At 34.4% G+C, this 17,821-nt stretch overlaps 2 protein-coding genes across 5 annotated transcripts; both read right to left on the bottom strand.

Annotated features, from left to right (window-relative positions):
* Nucleotides 1-2,056: 2,056 nt before the first annotated feature.
* On the bottom strand, nucleotides 2,057-4,094 carry LOC112758550 (putative pectinesterase/pectinesterase inhibitor 22). The gene is made up of 2 exons (XM_025807256.3): nucleotides 3,098-4,094; nucleotides 2,057-2,993 (listed from the first exon to the last, which is right to left on the bottom strand). The coding sequence occupies exons 1-2, from the start codon at nucleotides 4,041-4,043 to the stop codon at nucleotides 2,323-2,325; spliced, it is 1,617 nt and encodes a 538-aa protein (XP_025663041.1). The 5' UTR covers nucleotides 4,044-4,094; the 3' UTR covers nucleotides 2,057-2,322.
* Nucleotides 4,095-5,065: 971 nt separating this feature from the next.
* LOC112758073 (F-box/LRR-repeat protein 3) lies at nucleotides 5,066-9,938 on the bottom strand. Of its 4 annotated transcripts, none has more exons than XM_025806649.3 (8): nucleotides 8,457-9,938; nucleotides 7,425-7,550; nucleotides 7,170-7,274; nucleotides 6,677-7,076; nucleotides 6,445-6,574; nucleotides 6,054-6,348; nucleotides 5,709-5,747; nucleotides 5,066-5,551 (listed from the first exon to the last, which is right to left on the bottom strand). In XM_025806649.3, the coding sequence occupies exons 1-8, from the start codon at nucleotides 9,081-9,083 to the stop codon at nucleotides 5,306-5,308; spliced, it is 1,968 nt and encodes a 655-aa protein (XP_025662434.1). In that variant the 5' UTR covers nucleotides 9,084-9,938; the 3' UTR covers nucleotides 5,066-5,305. The 4 variants fall into 4 exon arrangements, with proteins under 4 accessions (XP_025662434.1, XP_072075376.1, XP_025662435.1 ...); XM_072219275.1 differs by having other exon boundaries at nucleotides 8,115-9,928; XM_025806650.3 differs by lacking the exon at nucleotides 5,709-5,747.
* Nucleotides 9,939-17,821: the final 7,883 nt, after the last annotated feature.

Here is a 17,821-nt window from a genome sequence, read left to right as displayed (position 1 = left end):
TTAAATATATTTTTAATAATTAAATTTAAAAAAATTTAAGACTAATTTAATAATAATATATGATAAATATATTTAATTTATTTAAATTAAAAGTTACTTTTGTAAAATTATTTTTAAATTGGTTATATTTTTTGAATAGAAATAAATTTAATATAAATAAAAAAATAAAATAAAATAATTTTTAAAATGTATAACAATTTTAAAAATAAAAAATATATTTTATTCTAAATTATGTGGCTTAAACTAATATTCTACACTCTTAGTTTATAAAATCAAATTTTTTATCATTATTATCTACCAAGAAGCCTTTATGATTATTGTTCTTCATGCTGAGGAAGCGGGTTAATTGAATATAATATGGAAAACAGCTAAGCTAACTAATCATGTCATATCAATTAGAAAAAAGAAGAAAAATTTTCCCAGGCAATTTACATAAATAAAATGAATGAAAAAAACTGGTATGTAAATACAATATTTTGAAAAATTAGATATAAATACAACAAATCTAATTGTATGTAATCTATAACACCCTAACGCGAAATTTGGATATAGTGAATTACGTTGAAAAGTTAAAAACTCATAAACCGCTATACACCATGTAGCGGTTTATGATCATATAGGCCCAAAGCCTATTCCGTTACACCCTCTAGCGGATTATGAAGAAAGTGGAAACTTGGGAACATATTCATGAATATCAGTCTAATAGTAACAACCCGTGATACAAAATGTACAAAGTTATACAAATATACTCGTCATAAGCAATAAGTCGTACAAATATAATAGCCACCAGGCATTAACACTAACAAAGAGTAAATTACTACATAAGTCATACAAATGTAATAGTCACAAACGATTAACACTTAAAGGAAATAAAAATGTCATAAGTCATAAAAATAGGTCGGAACTAACACTAACACTAATACACCCAAGGCACTAACACACCCAAGGCACTAACACTAACACCCAAAAACATAAATCGCTACATGAGAAAATAAAATTAAAAAACTAGAAGCACAAACAATACAAGTCCTACGAACTACCAGCAATGGTGGAGCCTCTCTAGGGGCAAGATCTACGCGTGTGCCCAGGCTGTCTGCAGAGCCAGCATCGCTTCGGTCGGTTAGAGTCGGCCTCATCCATGTTGTTCTGGATTCTGGTAGACCTTGATCGCCCATCACGACAACGCCTCAAGCTAGGATCCGGAATAACGGTCGGACCATCATAAGGTAGCTAAAGTCCCTCTGGTATTGGCAGCACAAAACCCATCTGGTACACCCTGAACACCTTCTGCATGGTGTAGACTTCGTTAACATAGATAGACCAGTCAAACTGTGACTGGGCACAACATGCAATCGCATGGCAACATGGATAATGGAGAGCCTGAAAGTATCTACAGTCGCATGTACAATCTTGAAGGAAAACTCGGTACGTCCCAAGTGAAAAGGTTCCGCTCGGTGTCATCTCGACAACGGTATACTCAAACTGGTGTCTATCGAATAGGGTGACAGTGAAGCACCTGAAGTCTCTCAAGTTGCGCTCTATCGCCTTCATGAAAGACTGGCAAAACTTGGCACCGCTGGCCAACTGAGCCTCTGCCGTCTGACCACGAATCACAAACAACTCCGCTAGCCGACCATATGTGGACTTCACCAGGGCGGTAACCGGAAGATTCCGTGTACCCTTCAGAACAGAATTAATACACTCAGATATATTGGTCGTCATGTGACCGAATCGTCTGCCACTATTCTGGTGCTGAGTCCACTCTCTTCATAATCTGATAGAGGGTGTAGCGGAATAGGTTTCGGGCCCATATGATCATAAACCGCTACAGGGTGTGGCGGTTTATGAGTTTTTAGCTTCTCAACGTAATCCGCAATAGGGTGTAGCGGATTATGTGTATTCAGGTTCCGCATTAGGGTGTTGCGGATTACATACAATTAGGTTTATTGCATTTACGTTTGGTTTTTCAGAATGTTGTATTTACGTAACAATTTCTTTCATTCATTTTATTTATGTAAATTGCCCATAAATAAAAGTGGGAAAAAAGCCAGAAACATAACAAAATGACCTGAAATTACCAAAGACAAAAAATTACATAATTCACCAAACAAATTTTACCATTTTGTAGAATCATCATTAATCTATTATCCCCCAATAAAAAAACAACCTATTCTTCCTTCAACAATCAAAGAAAAAGGGTAAAATTATTGACCTAACTAAAACCTAACAATGGCAAACATATTAGTATTACCATTGATACATATCCAGATTATTATAGTAAAATAGCTAGCTAAGTAGTATAGAGGTGGAATTAGAAATGAGTCAATTGGTCAAGCCTGAAGTGAACTTGACACCTGTCCTTGGCAACCATGAGTTACCGTTAATGAACCTCTGAACCGTAAAGTAACTAGCTGCAGCAGGATTCTTAATAACATGATACCCGGGCCATTTGATCCTTCCACCAAGGGCTGACCCAGGCCCATAGTTCCTATACTCACCGTACCACAATGTATCCAATGCAAAGTTCCCAAACCACTCAAGCCAACCTTGAGGCTGCACGTGCGCACTCATGTAGGTGTTTATGTAAACTGTTCTTGAGTACTCCTTCCAGGGCCGGCCCAGATAAGTGGGCTGAGTTGCTAGAATAAAGCTATCTTGGATTGTGAAGCCTGTGCTTTGGTGTGGGCTTTTTCTTCCTTGGGCCGTGATGGTAACCTTTTGTAACGGGAGAGGGACTCTCGTGTAGATCTTGCAGTTTTGCAACACTGCTGCACCGTTGCCAAAGATGAAGTCAATGGTACCGTAAATTTCACATTCTCGGTAAAATTGACGCAGTGAGTGAGCGTAAAGTGTGTCTTGGAATCCTTCGATGCTACACCTGTAGAACGCTGATTGGTCAGAGTCCACACGAAGTGCCACTGCTTGGTGGTTCACTGGTCCAGCTGTGTTGCGGAATGTCATGTCCCTTGCAATGAATCCCTTCCCGGATACAGCTACATTGTGAATTTTGTCATTATATTTTAGTTTTCTGACATTTTACATGAAAAATAATAAACTATTTAATTTCTAAAAATATATCAGATCTTATGTTACTTACCAAGTGTAGCAGTTCTAAAAGTGGTCCATCCTTGCATGAAGTTGCGGTTGCTGGTGAGAATGGTTCTGCCAATACCATCACCAACGAGCATAATGTTGGTCATCTTCTTCTTCATATCAACATTCTCTCTGTACAACCCCTGCTTCACGTATATGACATACCTCGTGTTACTATGACTCGGAGCCGCATTAACGGCCTCCATGATGCTCCGGAAATGGCCACTCCCATCCAACGCCACCACAGCGTCCGCACGACCATGCGGGGGCGACTTCGCCTTAAGCAGCTGTTGGTCACCCTCGCTCATCCAGTCGGGAAACTCATCAACAACCGTCGTGACATTAAGAGTATTAGTCTTTCTGGGAGGGCTGAATGGTAATTTATGGAGTTGAGTGTAGAGGGATAACACATTGCTTATAAGCTGCGTAACTTGCGTTAAGCTTCCGCTTATGTAACTCTCGAGGCGCCTGTCCGTACCTTCAAACCCTTCAATGCAAGTATCTTGGTTGCTCAGAGCTGCACTTAGCCACGCTTCCAGGTTTCCCTCGTATTGCGCGCTTGTATCTCCGCCACGGATTCTTCTCATCTCTCCCATGGACCATGCCAGCTCCGAAACGGAATAGTCTAGAAGCTCCTTGCAGTCTTCTATGGCTAGTTGCTCGCGGTTGCTCACGGAGAACGTCGTGAACTTTGTGATCTTGTCGATGGCCCCCCTGGCTTCGTTGATCGTGGCACCGAGTGCGGCACTCAACACGGAAGTGGGGCTTGGGGGGCCGATCTTGACGAGCTCGTTTTGGATGTTGGCGAGGCATGAGTTTTGGTTTTCGATGTTCATGCAGGCTTGTGCAATCATGGAGTTCAGGTCTTGGGTTTCGATGCTTGATGAAAGTGAAGCCTCAAATGATGAGGGTAAAAGCATGAGGATGAAAAAGAGATTAAGCAAAGCCATTATTATTTGCCAGAGTAGTGGAAAGGTAGTAGGGTATATGTGTTTGTGTTGTTCAGAACCAACTTTTATTTATACACGAGTTTTTGCTTTCGGAATTCAAGTTCTTTTCTTGAGAGTAATATTATTCACATTCACTTTGTGCTTTTTTTCTCTGGACAAAAGTTTCAAGTAATTCCAAAGCTTGCTTTTGATGGAGGCATGGCATGGTATTCCCCATCCCCCATACATGTTTTGTGATTGTTTGGAGCTTCTCACTTTTTGATGTTTCATCGATTATTATTTATACAAGGCCGTGGCTTCTTTTGTATCAAGGTGCAACCTAAGTCAAAATAAACAGTTAAATGAATAACCAACCTTATTATGTTTCTCTCAAGCTAAGGTCCCGTTCGGACAGCACATAAATTGAGGCCTATACTCTATGGTTTTATTTTATTTTATTTTAAAATGATAGGTGAAGGCATTCCGAAAGTTGTATACTCGTATTCTTTGCTTCATAGTCGCGTAAAAACTCGAGCTGCATCTGGTTCTTAGCTGCTTTCGCATTGCATAGCTTGATTTCTACCTAAGTAATCTAGTTCCTACTATTGGAACTAATTCAGATTTTTTAATATATGAAACTTAATTACCTGGAGTCGTCTTTTACCAGGTCTAAAATAATTATGTATAACAGACCCCTGCACCGATATAATTTGAGATTATGTATAACATATCGTTCTTGTATGGATATTTGTAGAAATGGAACTTTTACAACGGAAGAATCAACATATAATTTTGATAATAAGCACTGGGTTAATTCCTAAATATGTTAAGACTCGGTCACCCGTCTCTGTCTAACTCTAAGTATGATCATCAAACACTTTGCCTAGAAATATATCGACAGTCAGATTTATATATACTCGATAATGACAAAACTGCTAATGAAGTTAACTTCCAATGATCGAACTTGATTCAATTTTAACATGGGATGGGTTACAGAATCAAATTTGTAAGCATAACTATTAAGTTAAAATCAGATTCAACTCTTGTGAGAAGTAACCTCATAAATAAGGAAGAAGATACCTTGAGAAGGTAAATTCCTTTTTCTTAAACCCGTCAATGTAACCTGACAGAAGTATTATTTGTACCACCTTATTTGAGTAGGACCATACAAGAGAAATTTATAAAATCATTGAACCTAAGGCCTCTTTGGTACCTTGTTTTCCAAGAAAAGCAAGCAAAATACATTAATTTATCTTGGCCTTGATGACCTATTAATAGCATGGCTAATCCCATCTGACCTTGCACCCTTGTGCTTGGAACGTATCAAGTATTTCCGACGAAATCAAGAACCGCAGAGAACTATGTAGTTTAACCTTCTTGATGCGGCCGCAGCAAGCTCTTAGGGCAAGTTCCATCCCTTTTACAGTGACTTTAAAAAGATGCACCAGTTTTGCATCCTGAAGGCGTTTCAAGTTTCCCATCATGAGGCACAACACCACATCTGACACATTGCAGTTGCTCAAGTTTATCTGCCAACATCATCATCACTATACCCAGTTAGTCATTCAAATACACTAATATATACTTCCTCTTTCACCATTATTTGAGGAATAATTAACGCATGTTGGGCTTGTAAAAGTGTAAATAGGAACTTCAGTTATAGAAAGCATAAGAAAATACTCATACCGGCTGTAGAAACCACGTGTTACCAGCATAGCAGGTTTTCTACGTTTAGTGTATCAGTTTGTCAATTAGCAAAGAAACAAAAGATTATCTTATGAAGCATTGAGAAGCAGTAGGAGTATCATAGTGTTGGTCAATGACTCAGTCTCAAAGGAGTATCATAGTGACAAATTTGTCAATAAGATCAAACTAGAAGACAGTACATAACTTAAGAATCAATAAAACCTGAGGAGTATCATTTATGTCCCTTCAGGCACATTCATTTGACTTACTTTCGATTTGGAGGCTGCATTCCTTTGTTATAAGAAGGCAGAAATAATGTAATTGAGTAATGCAAATACCACTGACCTGCCGCAGGTTTTGTGAGTAAAAAGCAAGGGCCCAGAAACCAGAATCATCTATTTTTTCACAATGTTTTAAATCTAAATCGGCCAGTCTCTTGCAACTCAGTGCAACAGCTTTTATACCAATGCTTGTGACGTTTGAAAGCCCACGCATCTCCAGTTCCGATAATTCACCAAGATGGCTGAGATACTCCATCCCTTTGTCTGTGATCCTATTGCAATACGACACATTAAGCTTCATCAACTTCTTACATCCACTTGCAAGTGCTGCTAGCCCATCATCTCCAATATATACACATCTACAATAGACAAATGGAATGAACTAAACAAATCACTACTTGATTTACAGTTCATTGAAACATAAACAATTACACACGCCCGCAAAGTTCAATTACCGATAGAGATCAAGTTCAGCCATTTTTCGGCAATTATAAGCAATTTGTGACAATCCAATGTTTGATATGTTTGTGCACAATCCTAACTTCAATCTTACGAGTTCTGAACACCCAGATAGGTACTTAAGTGCTGCAAGAAGACAGAACGTTGGAAATAGATTAATCAGAACTACTGCCACTCTCGAACACAATTCATACAACTAATTACAGATATAGCTCTGCTGAAATTTACCAATGTCATTGATGCCAGAGCAATCAGTAAGATCAAGTTCTTCAAGCAGCAAGCAACTCGATCCAAGATGATAAATACAATTCTCAGTCACCATGTCACACGACTCTAACCTAAGACAGACAAGGTCCGGACAAGTGTCTGCTATTGTAGAGATGGCTGCATCAGTGATGGAGCGACAACAAGTCAAATCAAGTATCTTCAAACTGCCACAGCCGGATACTAGGTGCAAAATACCCATGTTGGTTACACCAATACATTTGCTTAAACCAAGCTCCACTATAAACTTGCAGTTTTTCCCTATGGTCTGGAGGAAGAAGTCAGAAACTTGAACACCATCAATTCTAATTACGCTCAGCTGCTCTAAATTCTTCAAGCAATGAACAAGAGGTCCTGAAAGTTCCTGTAGGACATGGCTAAGTGTAAGTGTATAGTAAGTTTATGACGATGCAGGATAATGTGTATACACTTATATCATATATCACGATAAACTCACAGAGAGGCAGTATCCTGCAGCTATCTGTACAAGATCCACATGTCCACTAACTAGAGATATTAAGCCAGAGGAGCTAATACAGTTGCACCGTGAGACATCAATCGTCTGCAATACAAGGAAATGACGCTTGTTTAAAATTAAGGACATATATCTGTCTCTATGTTCCACAGAACTCATCAGGCAAACTTCTTGACTTGTTTAAACCCAGTACTGAGACATTTTAAAACTTAGAGTGAACAAATAACTAAAGTTCACCTTAAGAAGTGGACATCCATTTTCAAGATACCGCAATCCAACATCATCCACTAAAGAGCAGCCCACCATAACAAGAACCTCTAGATTTAATAGAGAAGCTATTGATCGCAAAGATTTGCTTGTAACCTGATGACGGAAGATCCCAAAATTATTCAAAAGATAATTTTAAAAAATATAGACGTAATTTTTTTTTTCTTTTTTATCCACTGTCAAGTGCAAAAATATTTTATGTAGTAATTTTAATCATCCAATCATAACTTCACCTCTACACTCTCAGGAGTAGCAAGAATAGAACTCCGTGACTGTGTAAGGCAGCAAAACATAGCCAAATATAGGTGGAATAACCGATTAAGGTGATGAGTTAAAACAGAAAACCATATCAGCAACTGCCATTACTGCATATACAAGTACAACAACAATACATTGTCCTTAGTCAAGAAAAAACAATTGTTTTTTCTTTCCCATTCCGATATATTTGAAACCAAATGTTTTCTTCATTTATTGTAAGCATGAAAAATAAAAGCCACTTATTCAGGATGTAGCAACTAGTCTTTGAAAGACATCCGAAACCCACTACCCAAGAATCCTATTTGAAAAGTTGGGAATATGACTAAAAGAATTTGGTTTGCACTCTTCGAAAAAGCTTATAGAATGTTTCAATTATAACTAGTTAACAATTTTTACTTTTACCATTAATACGAATGATAAGGAATAAAGGATTAAATGGTTTCCAAAATAAGTGATTGCCCCCTGTCGGTGATGAGCACCCAGTTTTAACAACAATATAACTCCCGTCACCATCATCCATCTTTGTTTCTCAATCTCTCTGTCCCTTTCATTCACCAATCTGCACATGGTGCTGTAATGTGAAACTGAGATAACTGTTTTCAACAAAGACAAAGGACTAAGTGTGAAAACTGAAAAGTCAAAACCAAAATGGATCATCTAATCAGCATATCCAATTAGTGGCTCTCAAATAAGTACTACCAATAATGTCATGGCCAAACACCTTTCCATAACTAACTAACTAACCTTGAGATACGAGACATCGAGAACTTTCAAATAGAAGCACTTCTTGCAAAGAAGGTCAACGCCAAGATCAGATATCTCAAAGCACCACTTCAAGCTAAGGCGCTCTAATCTGCTGCAACCAACAGCGATCCTGGCCAACCCAATATCAGTGACACCCAAGCACTTGTCCATGTTCACCTCCCTCAACCTCGTGCCGCACGAAATGGCCGCAGCCTCTCTGTCACCGAAACCCCAACAATGCGACACGTCAACGGCCTCCAACAAGGGACACGCACGAACCAGCTGTTCCAGACCCGAGTGGCCCAAACCGGTGGCTCGACTCAGCACCAGCCTCTTAAGCCCCCGAGTCCAACCGGGCGATCCCTGACTCAGCATAACCTTGACGGCTCCGTCGTCGATCCGCGGGCAGAGGGAGAGGTCAAGTTCCTGAATGTTGCGGAATTTGTGGAGCAGGGCGAGCAGGAACTCGATCCGGAGGATCCGAATGGTTGTTCGGGTGAGGGATTCGACCCGGTTCAGGTGCTTGCAGACGAGTCGCCATGATTTTCGGTCGGCGTCAGAGTGGAGGTGGTGAAGGACTCGGACGAGGAGGTCCTCGGTTAAGACGCAGAGAAGGGATTCAGACATGATTAAAAAAATAATAAGAAAAAAGAGAAGAGTGAGTGGGGTTTAGTTTAGGTAGGAACGAAGAGGAACAAGAGGCGGAGGTGGAGAAGGGGATGGAGGATGCGTTTGGAGAGTGTGGGGGAAAATGTGGAGTGTGGTTGTGACGGTTTCATTGCTTCTACGCTGCGTTTGTTCGGAAAAGAGAGGGAGTGCAGTGGGAAGAAGGAAAAGCGGCCAGCAAGAAAGGGGAAGAACGGAGGAGAGAAATGGTATGTTTTTCCACTTTGATCATGTCCTCTCTTGTACTACTTCATTATATTTCTTCTCACTCCCTAATAACCATTAAGGAAGCAAACAACCACTTAATCAACATAACATATAACTAAGCAATAACCCTAGCTCTTCTAGCTTGTGATAAATTAGTTTCATCTTGCATGCCCCAGGGGAGGCAGCTATATCAGGTGTATGTTAGACTTAGACAAGCCTCACATTTAAAATTAGAGTCATCTGATCTTTAAATTATTAACAATTTTTTATATATAAAAATAAACAAACTAACCAATTTTATTTTTTCTAAAAAAAATTCAATAGGCAATTGGAAATTATTAATCACAAAGACTTTCTCTTAAAATTATCATAGCTGAGATTCTAACTTAACCTTTTTTTAATGGTCGAGATTTTTTATTTAAATAAATAAAATAAATATTTTATTTTTCTAAAATAAATAATTATAAAAATTATTATGGAAATAGGTTTCGGTCTTATTTCATTTACAAAATTTAGAATAGTAATTTATGATACTATGTAATTTATACAATCTGCTGTAAAGACGATATGCATGGATTAGCTGCTTCAATAAAATCTTTTCTTTTGGCAAGATAATTTTTATGTTATGTATGGTCGTGTTTAAGGGTATATCTGTTAAAGTAGATTCTTTTCTTTTTGGGATATTATTACTGTTTTTTTTTTTTCCCATTATCTTCTTCACTTAGCAACGATTCATCTGTTTCGTGGATATTATCCAATTGCTCAAACTCAACATATAACTTCAGGATCGGCACATGAGTTTAATTCATATTTTTAGCATAATAACTTCATCAATTACATTCATTAATTGAAATTGTATCACACCATCGAAAGATAACACCGATTGTCTGTATAAAATATTACTAATTTTTTTTGAAATATTGTGTATGTGTTGGCATAATATATTTTTTTTACTCTTCAAATGACAACGTGCAAAAAATAATAAAAGAAATTGGATTTCTATAAATAAATTTTATACTCTCAGTTGTATATAGTATAACTTCACCATTAAAATATATCAGTAAACTCACATTAGCTTCTATTACTCTTACAACAAAAATTAAGAAAAAAATTGACACATACTGCAAACATTTTGAAGAAAGGGACAAAATTTATTAAAAAAAGATTTAAAGTGAGACTGAATATGAAGAGAAGAGTGAAAGTGAACTCATTTGCAAACTTGATTAACTGTTTTATACATTTAAATCGTTAATTTAATAATATAATTAAATGTTTTTTTAAAATAATATTAAAATATTAATATTTCACACGATAAAATAATCTTTTTACACTCAACAAATTGACGAAAATAGGATAAAAAACGCATTTAAGTCAAGGAGAGAAGTTTATTACGCATATAAGCCAAACAAGAATCTGATACAAGAATCAGCCAAAGCACACCTTAATGTAATTCGAAACAACTTTATTCGAATTACATTCCTTAGTAATTCGAATCAATACAGCTCAAATTATTCTCAACCATTGCGTACAAGTAATTAACACGTGCGTAGGAGGAAGTTCGAATCAAATTGATTCGAATTACTCACATTTTGAATCAAATGGTAATTCGAATTACACATTGTACAATAAGATACTAGAAAAAATACTATATAATATAAAAAAATACTAAAAGAAGTATAAAACAAGATTATAGTAAATTAATTTTAGTATAAAATTATTAAATATAAATTAATTTTAACTCCTATTAGTACATTGAATTAAAAATAACATATAAAAATGTACTTGCATTTATTAAATTTTAATAACATATAAAAATTTAATGACTTTTTAAATATTTTTTTATAATAGGAGTACATTTTTATATACTTTAAATACTTTATATAAAAATGTACTTGTATTTATCATACAAAAATAAAGTGTTGTGCCAATATAATAACATTATAACATCTTAAATCAATTTTTTTTTAGGATTTTAGATTAAAAGCAGCACATGAAAAAATATTATTGGTATTTTAAAGCTAACTTAATTAAAAAAGATAGAACTGTAATTTTTAGGATTTTATGTACATAATTAGGCTAATTTTTTTTAATATTGATCAAAGATGTGTGTTACACTATGTTATTTAGTTTCAGGTAAATTTTACTCTACTATATATTTTTTTTTTTACTTTTCAAAAAATACAAATCTAAAAAATTTTATAAAACGTGAATGATATTTTCTTTTAAATTAATTTATAAAATTTTTTAGATTTGTGTCTTCTGAAAAAGTAAAAAAAAAATTATAGTAGAGTAAAACTTGCCTGAAACCAAATAACATAGTGTAACACACATCTTTGATCAATGTTAAAAAAAATTAGCCTAATTATATACATAAATTCCTAAAAAATACAGTTCTATCTTTTTTAATTAAGTTAGTTTTAAAATACCAATAATACTTTTTTATGTGCTGCTTTTAATCTAAAATCCTAGAAAAAAATTGATTTAAAATGTTATAATGTTATTATATTGACACAACACTTTATTTTTGTATGATAAATACAAGTACATTTTTATATAAAGTATTTAAAGTATATAAAAATGTACCCCTATTATAAAAAAAAATATTTAAAAAGTCATTAAATTTTTATATGTTATTAAAATTTAATAAATACAAGTACATTTTTATATGTTATTTTTAATTTAATGTACTAATAGGAGTTAAAATTAATTTATATTTAATAATTTTATACTAAAATTAATTTACTATAATCTTGTTTTATACTTCTTTTAGTATATTTTTTTATATTATATAGTATTTTTTCTAGTATCTTATTGTACAATGTGTAATTCGAATTACCATTTGATTTGAAATGTGAGTAATTCGAATCAATTTGATTCGAACTTCCTCCTACGCACGTGTTCCTACTAATTCAAATTGACACAATTCGAATTATGCTTTTATAATTCGTTCCAAGTTGATTCGAATTACTTGTACGCAATGATTGGGAATAATTCGAGTTGTATTGATTCGAATTATTAAGGAATATAATTCGAATAAAGTTGTTTCGAATTACATTAAAGTATGCTTTGGCGGATTCTTGTATCAGAGTTTTGTTTGGCTTATATGCGTAATAAACTTCTCTCCTTGGCTTAAATGCGTTTTTTACCCGACGAAAATATCATGTCAAAACATTTCTAGTTGTGAATGATTTAATTTATTATTTTAAAAAAAATAAAAAAAATTCACATGGTGCTTGATGAGCTGACAAGTCCTTTTCCCCATAACTTTGTCGCACAGTGCAGATGTGAAAGAAACAAATTTAAAAAATTTTTAAACCCTTTTCGTATAGTGCGAGAAATAGAAGGTCCACCACATCCTAGAATAATACCTCAGAGTCTCATCTTGGCGCACATATGTAATATTATTTTTATATTAAAATTTTTGAGCCACATAAAATACTTTGTTCTATAAAGATAAATCAATTGTTGTGTATCTTCGGATGATAAAAAAAATTCCTTCTACTACTAATCTGTGATCATTTACAAAATTTTCAATAAATCTTATTACTAGCAAGATTTTTTCTGCAGATACCATCCAAGTACAAATTTTTTAAAAAATTATTTCTTAAATATGGTTTCTCCTCTTTATATTTTGTCTCCATAGTTAGTGTTAAAAGAATTAATCTTTAAGAAATTTGTCCACAAATATTCCAAGCTTCGATAAAACCATCTTGTGTCAAGGCATAAAAATAGTTGTTGCTGAACACAATGTCACAATAAAATTGCTTATCATCAGAAAGCTCAATCCTAAGTTATAGAATTGCAATAAATAATTTTGTAGTTAGAACTATATATGATGGCAAGAATGTAACTTGAAGAAGAAGAATAACACATCAAGATTGCTTTGACTATGAAAATTTTTTTTAAGCATTTAGCAAAGTAAAATTATGTGACAGGGTGCAAGAATGAAAAGAGAAAAGGTGGCAGGTTAATGGTAGTAGAAAAAGAAGAGTTTAGAAGAAGTGAAACTCCATTCTGATCCAAAAACACAATCCAACCATGAGAAGAACTAATATTTCACGCTCCAACATGATCCTTCAACATGTTCTTTCATTCATAACGTTTGTTCTCCGATAAACTGAAGATGCTTAGGTCAATGGTTATAGGATCATCATCATCTTTATCAATGAGGTGTGTTTGTTGAATGTTTGGAAGATGAGCGAAAAAAACTAAAAGAGAAGGATAAACCATTGAAGTGTGAGTAGTATTTTTCATTCTTCTTTTTTGACGCTCTTTAATTTTATGAAAGAAAATTTTTAAGGTTAAAACTTTAAATGGACTGATATATAACTTTAAAGGATCCCGCTAGGAAGATAATGAATTATTTGTACCATATCATGATACCATTCATCCCAAAAATTTCAACTAATGAAAAAAAGTAATACTAATGGTTATATCTCTAATACTCCCTAAACCTCTATTGTATACATTGTACAAAAATTTCATTGGCTCCTCATACTTTCCTAACTTTAAATTTTAAAATTTCATTAATGAGATAAAATATTATTAAAAAATTTAAAAAATCTAATAAAAAATATGTCAATCTTAACAATTTCAAGTGTCAACTCCTCAATTGAGCGCATTACAACAATTAGTTGCTTTTTAGTTTTACAAAACTTAATTTCCCTCTTTTTATGTATTTTACTATTTTTACAATAATTTAGTTTTCCTCCTTTTATGTATTTTACAATAATTGTGTAAATTTTTATTTTAAAAAAATATGGATAGAGAAGATAAAAATATATTATAATATTTAAAGTTTAAACACAAGCTTTGAAAGATTAAAGATAACATAAAAGTATACATTAAAAATTAATTATTATATATTTATATTATTTTAAATATTTTTAATTTATATTTTATATATTAATATATATTTAATTAATTTGGTGATTAATTTTTTTAAATAATGGACGTTCAAAAATTGATATAATACTTGTAAATTTAATCTAATAAATAATAATTGGTATGATATTGTAATTAAATAAATATTCATAATAATTCTTGAAATTCAAATTGTTATCTAATTTAGTCTTTTATTTTAATAAATGATCAATTAAATCTTCTAAACTAAAAAATGTACATTCTCGTTAGTCTCTTGGAGAAAGCCATATAATCGAATAAATTCTCTGTCCCTTAGAGAAGGCTGTGTAATTGAGTAAATCTCCTGCACCGATATAATTTGAGATTAGAGTATTTATCCATTTTGGTCTTTAAAAAATTTTAGACCAGACACTTTAGTTCCCAATTAAGATTAATTATTCGATTTCTAACAATTAATTCTGTCAGTCACTTAGGTCATTTGCTCTGTCAACTCTAACGGAGGACAAAACAGTCCCTGATAACTCTAACAGGGGACAAATGATCCATGACCTCTCTGTTCGAAAACGATATTGTCCTCCCCAAATTTCTATCATATCTCGCATAACCCTAAAAGTTTAACACTGCGACTTCAAGTTACACAATGCACACTCTGCAACTTCAATGTTTATAAGAAGAAAAATCCTCAATTTGTTCTCAACCAATTCATACTCAGGAAACTAATAACTATGTCTATCAAGTATTTGTCATCTTAGATGGATCTCATGAATCTAGACAACAAGTCCAATTTATTAAAATCCGTCGTTGTCGTCGCCATCTCCCTCCCCGTCTTTCCTATCATCTCCATGGCTACATTGTCCACCACTCTGATCGCTTCTTTCAGCTTCTTCTCCGAACCAATGTTCAATAATTACTCCAGTTTCTATATGAGCGGTGACAGCGACATTGCTTGCTATACTGATAGCTTGGATGTGAGGTCGATTATTGAACCAATGTTCAATAATCGCTCCAGTTTCTATATGAGCGGTAACAGCGACATTGCTTGCTATACTGATAGCTTGGATGTGAGGTCGAAGATGTTTGTCAGTTTGGACTCCAGAAAAGAAGGAATGAAACACTCGGGGTCCATTTCAAATGAGAATTTGCATATGATGTCGAAGGAGAATCTTCTCATGATGTCCTAATGTCCAACAATCTATATTGCTTGCCAGTGAGTGGAGAAAGACGTGCCCTTGAGGTAGTTGTGAAACTTGGTCTTGAGGATGTGGTGGACGTTGTCGGGATTGGAGGTGATGCTGTTATCGAGGACGTGGAGGTGGATGCTTCTGGTGGATGAAGTACGGAAGAGGTGGATGTAACAGTCACAGAGATTTAGGAAGTGTGTGGTCCATGACATGTTGAGATAGGTGCGATACGCGTGGTAGTTATACCATGGCTTGATCTTGGAGTTGAAGAGGAGGAAGGAAAAGATAGAGAAGAAGACTGTGAAGGTAAAGAAGGAGAGTATGAATGTTAGGGTTATACGAGATATGATGGAAATTGGGGGAGAATTGTGTCATTTCTGTAACACCCTAATTACCCTAAACCTTACTTCATGTCGTAAAGAAAATGATAATTAAAGGTCACGACAATTCTAAGGCTTATACAATATATATATAGAAAGAGATAGTAATTCTAGAAGTTCGATGAAGAAATAAGCTCAAAAACAGAGTTTTAAAAGCACAAAATGTTCACACAAAGCTAAAAGCATAAAGGTACAAGGTATAGATACAAGATAATAAGGCATATGTAGATATATGAGTATAATAGTTATAAAGTACTAGTCTCAACCCGCGGAGTTTAAGCCGGCTAGTTATATACAGACATAACAGAATTCTGAAAGTTAAAACATCATCTACAATATCTCTCTTAGAGTTAGTCATCTAAGGCAAATAAAGATACAAAAGTGAGAGTACTAAACAAAATAATCAAAATGCAAAAGTTGATAAAGGATCATCCGCTCTGTCACCATCACGCAACTCACCGAGGTGGGTTACGACCTGCATCTGAAAAACAACAACAGAATATAGTATGAGAACTGGAGGTTCTCAGTATGGTAATAGTGCCCAGTAATGTAAGATATAAGATTCCAAGACGACAGAGGCAATTCTAGAACTTTACATCTTCATAATATTCAAGCTTATAAAACAAGTAAATAAATCCTTAAACAGGTCATCTAACTTAAGGGATGTCTAATCTAACATTTACACCGCTATCCCACAGCCTTCGCCAGCCTAACCACCATGCGATCACATCGCCACCACCTACCGAACCTCCTCAATTCCAATAGAAAACACAAGTAATTCATACAAGTAAAGTACAAGTAACTATCATGTATAGCAAGTAAATCAAGAAGCAATTAAGCATGTTATACAATTAGGCATAGTATGCAAGTAAATAAAGCAAGCAACCACATAGAAAATGCACATGATGAATGCCTATCTTATTGGTTGTGATATCACATTGTTGGTTCAATTGCAAACCCGAGACATTCCCATGGAAATGTCGCCTTTCGATCACGAATAAAATGGGTACCCCCAGGGATATCGTACCCGGCACAGGGTCCAGGGATATAATGTCCGTGCACACTCTTGTGATTTCGAAAGGATACGAGCGGGATACTCAGCCACAGACTTGTAAAATTTTGTAAAGTTGCATAAATCAGTTTTAAACACCAAACTTTACACATTCATAACTTCCTCTGCGAAACTCCATTTTCCTCAAACTTTACATCATTTTAAAGCTCTTAAAACAACCTTTAATTTAAAACAAAAATCATCAAATTTAAAGATTTGAGGCTCAAGTTATGATCCGGCAAAATTTGCCAAAAATCAAGTTTTACAAAATCAGCAAGGTTCTCTAAATCTCAAAACTTCACAACCAAAACCAATTCATAAACATTCAAAATCACACCAAAACTCACCATTAATGCCCACCATCACAACCATATATTTCCCCATTTACCAATTAGCTTTCTCCATTATTTTAACCTATTTCATTCAACTTTCCAAACATAATTCAACAAAACTTCCCAAGTTCTCAATCAAGATTCCAACCTTCACAATTTTACACAATTTGACTCTTCACTAACACAATTCATCATATTTGATCATAATTCACATAGTTATTATTATTCACCCCAACATCAACAATTGTCATCATAATTCATCAAAAATCATCACAAACATCAATAATCATAATCCACTATCAACAATTCAAACCTATCCTATGATCCACTAGTCTAAGTGTCCAAAAATATTACATATTATATAGAGAAAAGCGAAACCATATATTGACTGATTCCCAATATGCACCACACACTAAATTTAAATCCAAATCAAGCCTCCAAGCAGCAGTCGATCCACCAATCAACTCCAACAAGCATCAACAATCAAAATTTTTAAGCTATACACATTAATTTACCACAAATCAATACCTAAGATTACCAAATTCACAAATTCACAAAGGTAAAGAGTTTCCTTACCTTTTTCGATGGTGTTTGGGGCATAAACTACCAATAGTCCAACCTTAGATACCATCTAATAAATCAAAAACACAAAATCTACTCAAAACTCAAACCTTAATTTTCAAAT

Source organism: Arachis hypogaea, chromosome 16 (genome assembly GCF_003086295.3).
Source record: "Arachis hypogaea cultivar Tifrunner chromosome 16, arahy.Tifrunner.gnm2.J5K5, whole genome shotgun sequence".
Classification (NCBI taxonomy): Eukaryota; Viridiplantae; Streptophyta; class Magnoliopsida; order Fabales; family Fabaceae; genus Arachis; species Arachis hypogaea.
This window is presented reverse-complemented; position numbering and strand designations above follow the sequence as displayed.

What these genes read in the sequence shown, in the direction of transcription:
- LOC112758550 (XM_025807256.3), bottom strand. Translation starts at nt 4,043, where the DNA reads ATGGCTTTGCTTAATCTCTTTTTCATCCTCATGCTTTTACCCTCATCA. An exon ending in TTTTAGAACTGCTACACTTG is followed by an intron (nt 2,994 to 3,097) that starts GTAAGTAACATA and finishes TTCACAATGTAG; the next exon opens with CTGTATCCGGGAAGGGATTC.
- LOC112758073 (XM_025806649.3), bottom strand. Translation starts at nt 9,083, where the DNA reads ATGTCTGAATCCCTTCTCTGCGTCTTAACCGAGGACCTCCTCGTCCGA. An exon ending in GCTGAACTTGATCTCTATCG is followed by an intron (nt 6,349 to 6,444) that starts GTAATTGAACTT and finishes TGTCTATTGTAG; the next exon opens with ATGTGTATATATTGGAGATG. An exon ending in ACTCACAAAACCTGCGGCAG is followed by an intron (nt 5,748 to 6,053) that starts GTCAGTGGTATT and finishes CACTAAACGTAG; the next exon opens with AAAACCTGCTATGCTGGTAA.